General features: G+C 38.3%; 1 protein-coding gene across 1 annotated transcript; it reads right to left on the reverse strand.

Moving 5' to 3' along the window:
• Positions 1 to 823: 823 nt before the first annotated feature.
• On the reverse strand, positions 824 to 5,273 carry LOC143877737 (protein TIFY 6B-like). The gene is made up of 7 exons (XM_077379946.1): positions 5,031 to 5,273; positions 2,984 to 3,186; positions 2,592 to 2,866; positions 2,412 to 2,502; positions 2,010 to 2,310; positions 1,865 to 1,922; positions 824 to 1,246 (listed from the first exon to the last, which is right to left on the reverse strand). The coding sequence occupies exons 1-7, from the start codon at positions 5,101 to 5,103 to the stop codon at positions 1,060 to 1,062; spliced, it is 1,188 nt and encodes a 395-aa protein (XP_077236061.1). The 5' UTR covers positions 5,104 to 5,273; the 3' UTR covers positions 824 to 1,059.
• Positions 5,274 to 7,402: the final 2,129 nt, after the last annotated feature.

A 7,402-nucleotide genomic window follows, 5' to 3' on the forward strand; every position in this document is an offset into this window, starting at 1 on the left:
TTTTTCGGTTACCATGACCATACATAGAAAAGTACCATGTTTTTCAACCTGGAAAAACATCACCTGTGGGCTAATTGTGTGGCCAGTTGTGATAGATCAAACCTGAGACTCTGCGATTTCTTTTCTATTTTTGGTCTTCCCCTATTTTAAAATTTCATTTCTATCTTTTTTTCTTGTTTTTCAGTTTCCAAAAAAAAAAAATCGTATAAAATAAAATCCTCAAAACTTGATGCGTTGGGGAGTTTATTTAAAGGGTTTTGTTAACGACTCTGCCTCTTAAGGTGCATTGAAAATGTAAATCTACATAAGAATTAAGAGTTTTGCATGGCCTTTGACCCTTTATTTTCTCAAACAATGTATAGATTTACATTTCCAATGCACCTTAACAAAACCCTAATTTAAAATCTTGTCGCCTTGGTACTCTTCATAATTCTAATAGACAACTAACGTGACATTAACACTACCTAACCCTTCTCCAATGGACCCCACCAGCATTACCTAGCCTTTATCCTATTGATGAAGATCACCTTGACAAATCACTTCCAACCATTCGATCAAAACACTAAAAGCTGGACCCTTTCAAGGAGTGATCTAACAATTAGAGCACGCAATTAATCAGGAGCAACTTTTGAACACATGTTTTTCACAGTAAAATTGAGCACAAAATTAATTAAGTAGACTTTTGAACACATGTCGTCTCCATAATGAGACCTACCAAATGGAGGACTAGGATGGTGTTAACAACATGGGGGGTCTCACGGGTATCTCAAATCACATGTTTTTCACAGTGCAGGTAAAGATAACTCGTAGCAACAGATAGATATGCTTAACCTTATTGTATTATTTCTACAAATATGACAAAAAGTAACATATGTTACATAAATTACACAGCTTAGTCCGATAAAAAAAACCAGAAGGCTTTCATCTTCATCACATAACAGAGAAAGCCAACCTAACAAAAAATATATTTAAAAAGACTAAAATTGGAAGATTTCAGAGCGAAAAGAATCAAAATTAAAATTAAAAACAAAACTCCTAAAATCGTGTTACATCTCTAACTTAGTTTGCAAGCTTTGCATTGTCCACTTGGTTTTTACGAGGGCCAAGGCACCATGACTGATCCCTGCTGCCCGGAAGAGCGCTCGAGGCTGCCATGGGCGGCTTACCAGAAATCCCAGATGCTTCTGACCAAGGTGGGCTCTCCGATGGCTTATTGCAAGACGCGTAAGGTGCAGCATTCATCACCCTGCATGAAGAAAAAAAAAAAAAAAAGACCGAGTTACATAGTGTCATCAAGTAATTGACGGGACATAACAAGAACCTGCGCCTAATACAGTATAAAACTTATCACATGCCAAGAAAAGATAAGATCCACTTGATCATACCACTTCCTAAAAAGATCGATGCAAGTAGACCCAATTTCTGATAATCATCAGATCAAGATTAACAGCAAAAAGATCCACCAATTCTAAAATTCATCGCACCATCATTTCCCGGTGCAAATAATCTAAAATATCCGACTAATGTAATGACAGGTTTTGATTCATAGAACCCCTTAGGCCCTGTTTGCTTTGGATTTTGAGAATAGATTGCCAGTCCAGAACTGATTATTGGACTCGCAATTGGTTCTCAACATTCAAAACAAACAGGGCTCTAACAATGAGTGAAAAAGTAATCAGGTCATCAAGGATAACAGTTGAATTAAAAAATGAACAATGATAAGATCCACCAACGTTGTGGTCCCAAACTGTATCACTCCCTTCTAGAATTAAATGCAGTAACACGGGGTTGATGGGGAAAAACAAGAAACTAAAGAACCCATTACTGTAACTAAGTTGAAAGACTTCATCAGATAACAAATTACCTCTCCTTACGCTTCTCCAGAAACCTAGCCAAAGATGCTTTGCGAGCCTGAGGCACGGCTGCAGACAAAAATAGTCGATTCAAATAACTAACCTCAACATACAAAACTTCCCAAATCTAATCTAAAACATCAAAAAAAGCAATACCTGCTGGCATCAGAGAGGAAGCACCAGAAGCTACAGATGTGACTACTTTTGGCGTCTCAACTTGGCTGCTCGGAGCTCCGCCAGTACTGCTTGACCCACACCCTGACTGAGTACCCAAGTGCGAAGTAACAGCTATTGGGCTCGGAAGACTTGAGCAAGGGGATGTCACATGGGACTGGTTCCCATGAACAGCATCACTCACCACTGGTTTTGGAGCTGATGCTTGCATTTGGGCTTTAAGGTTCGCACCGTTTGCAGTCATGGACGACCCATTTCCCGCCAAGAACATAATCGCCTGAGCCTGAATTTTAATTGCACCCGCAAGGAGAAAAGCATAAAATTTTGTCAGTACATTGGTTCACACTAGCAGACTTAATTTGCTACAATATAAATGAAAATTACCTTCTCTAGCGGGATATCATCAAAGACATTCACTGTTCCCCCATAGAATATGGTCAGTTGCGCTGGTGCAGCCAAGGGCTTGGAAATGTTCCTATGAATGGGATAATATCTTTCAATTTACCGTTTACTAGGAAAGTTCGGGATAAGAGACACAAACTATAATTCTGGTTATTTTGTTACCTTGGACTTGGGGGATATGTACCAGCCATAGACCCCATGGTCGGTACCATGGAATGTGGCATTGTCACTGGAACTCCACCGAGGGGCTGTTGCTTCATAGAAGCGGTTGCAGCATTGGGGCTGCCATGGATCTTGAAGAAATGATTGCTCATCGCAACTGGAAAGCTTCTCATTTCATGAGAGCGATGGGCCGAAATTCCATGAGCATCATGGGATTGAGCATGATAAGCTGGCATCGCAAATTGGGTGCCTACTCTGTCAAGATTGAAGGATTTCTACAAACCAAATGAGAAAAAGAGGGATTAAACGGTGCTCAAGGAAACTCAAGAGGACTATACCAAATCTATATATTTTTCGTGTTTTGCCAGCTCAAAATGTGTGGTAAAGCAAACCTGGGTTAGTACTCCTGATGAAGATCTGTTATTAGTCTCGAAAGCATCCACATTCAACATAGGCTGAAACCCAGATGAAGAGTGTGGATCGAATATCATCTTCCTTGCCCTTTCATCTTGTGTGACCTTGAAAGGCATGAACTGAGGGAGGGCAGATACCTTATTTAAGAAAGGCCACTGCACTGGAGAACTGCCCATAAATGCTGCGAACCAAAAGGATGAAGGATATTAATCAAAACTTGAACTGTCCTCAAATTGTCTTAGTTGAATTACAATAAGAGATTAGAAAAGTAAGACAAAATAATTTCAAGTAAACACAAATAAGATGTTTAGGCATAATAGAAGGTAATATTGACACAAAAGAAAATAAATTCCACTCAAGATAACAAAAGCCGTCTACAATCCTTCTTCCACAGTAAGAAATTACAGATAGTGAACCAGAAAATACTCATAGCAGCATGAGACATAAATGAGATGGTTCCAGTGAAAATGATATCGGCAAATTCTCTCAAATATGAACGATTCTACACATTAAAACACCACGTACAACAGATTCCATGTAAGATCTACAAAACCCTTCTCCAATTTTGACTGTCTTAATCAGAAGTCGTACTCAAAAATAAGGAATTCAACTCCAAAGTTACATTATATCTTCAAAGCACTGTAAAAGAAATGATTTTGCTTAAGAAAATAGAATATCTTCGATCTTAAAGAGAGAATCTAAGGAACCAACACCCAAGAAAAATCTTGATTTTCTTCTCCACTAAAAATTATGTGAATTATGATCAAAATTTCAAGCTACTAGGTTACTGGGTCGAAAACATGAGAGATGCTTCACCTATATTCTTACAATTCCTCAACAGAATATACCAAACACAACCGGGAAAAAAGGTGGGAATATAATGGCGGTAATGTAAAATTTCGGCCGAAATCCGAAGTTTCAGCCGACATATTTCGATGTCGGTTGGGACCGAAACCGAAAGTTGGAAAAATACAGGATTCTGTCACCCATATTTACAAAAAATCCACCGAAAAGTCAAAGATTTCCACCGAAATTTTAAAAATTACCATCCAAATTTAAAGATTTCCACCAAAATTTTAAAAAATTACCACCAAAATTTAAAGATCTCAACCGAAATGACTGAAATCGCTGAAATTTCCACCGGAATTACCAAAATTTTAAATATTTATGTGGAAATTTAAAAAAAAACCGGAATTTTTATATCAAGGTTTTACATGATTTCGGCCGAAATTTCCACCTAAACTGAGATTTAAATTCTTGGTCATGGCTACAGTAAAATAAATGCCCTTTCGACCTGATTATACAATTTATGTCACAAATCATACATGCAGACGAGTGTAAAATAAATCCGTATATGGATGATTACCTTTAGTTGAAGATCGAACGATGAACAGGCAGTAATAAGCAAGGCGCCCACACCGAAATAGAAAAAGACAAACCGGACATCAGCCAGTAAAACCTTTGTAACGGACACTGTTTTCTTTCGCCAAACGGGGGGAAAAAGACGGAACTCAAAAGGAAGGAAAACAATTTGGTTTTGAGTTTTTTGAGTTCCGCCTCCTCAATAAACTCTTCCCCTCCTAAGCGCATGTTAGCAAATGCCAAAAAAAAAAAAAAAAAAACCCTATCAAGTAAAATTCAGAGAGAGAGAGAGAGAGAGAGAGACTAATATTCAGAGATCCAAGGAAGGGTCTCATAATCCGAATGTTATTTATTCTTTTTTGTGCAACCCATGCGCACGTTAGCGAAAACAATCTAGAAGAAAAAACCTTTGATTACTCTACCTTCTCCCGAGTCCCGAATATGTGGAAAAAAATAATCAATTTTAATAGTAAAAATAGTAATAATAAAATCCCAAAATTCAGTAGAGAGTTGAGGGGGAAAAAAGAAAAGTCCAAAATCCCTAACCTAGAAAAACCTCAGATCAGAGCAGAAACATAGCATCATATAAATTAGAAAAAGAAATTCAGTGCAGATATTAAAAAAATAAGATAAACGAATAATAACAAACAGATCGATACATACCGGTATCCTTGAATTCCTCTTTCACCAAAACCACTGAATCCTTCAAATTCAAACCCAGAAAATCTCTCTCCATTTCAGACAAAATCAATCAATAAAAATCAAACTGATATCTTTCAAAACCAAACAGCTAGATCTTTGATTACCAAAATACAACCCTAAAACTCTCTCTCTCTCTCTCTGAACAGAACTCAAACCCCGGAGGAGATGAAAACTGTATATGAGAAATGCGTTTCTGTAAAGACACGCTCCCCTCAGCTTTATTAACGAGGGTTCACCAAACGCTCTATCTCAGCCGTCCGATCTTGGAATCCCCATCCAACGGATACCCATCCTTCAGGTCAGGTAACCGGTTCATCCGGTCACTGACCACGTGCGCAGATTATAAAATCCCACATTCTAAAAATCGGGTCACCCCGGCGATTTTCACATTAATCTACTTTTCCTTAACCCATGGCTGACACGTGGGGAGTCATATGTAAGTCGGCGATGAGATTCAGCTGTGATTTTCCTCCGTATCGATCATTTGTGGGTAATAATGAGAAGAAAATGCGGACATAATTGGTCATTAATAAGATGCTTAAATGCTTGACTAATGATCGAAGAAGCCTAAACTCCCTCACATTGACGTAAATGCCCTTGTTTAAGGGTTGAAAACGACCATCTTAGCCACGTGCTCATGCTCAGGCCCTTCATTTATCTGATGAATGCCATCAAAGTCCTGCAAGTTTTTGTTGCCCTGCATTCATTGTATGATCTGGACCCTTAATCAGATAGTGTCGTTTTAGACTCCACCAAAAGAATCTTAACCGCTGATTTTTGTTATCTTAATCTTAAGGAATGATGTCCGTTCGATACTGAGACAAAAGAAGCCTCTTGGCGATGGCCCACCAGATCAATTGTCATCGTTCTGACGCTGACTGGACATTGCAACCCGTACACCTCTCATGTGCAACCTGACCTGTTTTGCTAGAATTTGTCTGTGGGTCCCATTATAGTGGGCATATGACAGTTTCTACGCGGGTGATGATAAATTCACACCCCCTGTATGATAATTCGCATCCCTCTTAAAGTGATTTGTTACTAAGGAACTTTAACACCTATTGTCATTTAAAATGGGTGTGAATTATCTTGGGGTGTGTGAATTTATCTTCTCCCTTTCTACATAAGAGTTGGCAAATGACAATTTCTAAACACTTTTGGATGCCAGAATTTTTTGGTTCTTGGGACTTTTGTGGAATTTCCGCAGGAAACCCACGTTTGGTTTCTAGTTATATAGTGGGCAAAAAAGAATCCCACAAACCAAAATAACCCCGTACGAAACCCAAAGCTGGAAAAAAAATCCCAGGAACCAAAAAAATCCCGCACGAAATCCGAGGGAATCGAAATAACCAAAAGAAGAACTTTTTTCTTCCCAACAATTCAAGCAACCAAACAAAGCATGGGATTTTTATTTTACTGGGATTTTTTCCCCCACCAATCTCCCAGGACGTTTTTTGTTCCACAAAAGTCCCAAGAACCAAAAAAATACCAGCAACCAAACAGGGCCACTAGTCTAGCTTCATTTGGATTCATAAAAGCTCGGGAGCCATTCCATGTTTGGTTGCCAAAATAGCATTGGAACCGCTTGTATCTCATTTAATAATTACTTGTGTGATGATGTGGATTCATTGTCCCTTCTAAAAGCAAATTCTTCCCCAACTAAAGAATTTTGGTTGAATTTTCTAGTGAATGATGCTCTCTCTTTCTCTCTCTTCCCTCTCTCCCTATATTGGTAATGACACCCCTACTTATTCTCCTATTTTCCGAGAATATGCCATGCAACCAAACATTGCTTGACTATTTTCCGAGGTAATTCTAGGCAGATTTTAATGCTTGTCTCCTCCCGTTTGACTTCTATTGACTTCATATTCCACTACTTTCTGAGCCACCCCAAGCAACCAAACAGTGGGCTCTACGTACAGAGGCGGCAACCAAAGATCGGATAAGATTGTTATATATTGACAGTTGCTTTTGTAGTACAAGGACTACCTAACCAAACATGGGATACGATTGTTATTGACAGTTTTACACGGAAACTCCATCTATTAACCGTTGGAATGCTCTCACCATGGGAAATTTAAAGTTTTTTTCCTTTAGGACAAAACCACTTCCAGCATTTCAAGAGTACCATATTTAGGGTGTATATACCTTCAAAATCATGTGGGGAATAAGTAATATGAAAGCATTGTACTGTGCTTGATTTTGAACACTAAGATAATATTCTTCCAAGGTATATAAATTCTTCCAATTATCTACTCCATTTGTTCATATATTAATCATATATTGAGATTATATGATACAAATCTATCTCTATCAGTGATAATAGTATTTTT

The sequence above is a fragment of the Tasmannia lanceolata genome, unplaced genomic scaffold, assembly GCF_043159265.1.
Source record: "Tasmannia lanceolata isolate RefF3 unplaced genomic scaffold, GAP_Taslan_0.1 ptg000005l, whole genome shotgun sequence".
Taxonomy (NCBI): Eukaryota; Viridiplantae; Streptophyta; class Magnoliopsida; order Canellales; family Winteraceae; genus Tasmannia; species Tasmannia lanceolata.

What these genes read in the sequence shown, in the direction of transcription:
- LOC143877737 (XM_077379946.1), bottom strand. Translation starts at nt 5,103, where the DNA reads ATGGAGAGAGATTTTCTGGGTTTGAATTTGAAGGATTCAGTGGTTTTG. An exon ending in AGAGGAATTCAAGGATACCG is followed by an intron (nt 3,187 to 5,030) that starts GTATGTATCGAT and finishes TTTGGTTCGCAG; the next exon opens with CATTTATGGGCAGTTCTCCA. An exon ending in CTGGAGAAGCGTAAGGAGAG is followed by an intron (nt 1,247 to 1,864) that starts GTAATTTGTTAT and finishes TTCTTCATGCAG; the next exon opens with GGTGATGAATGCTGCACCTT.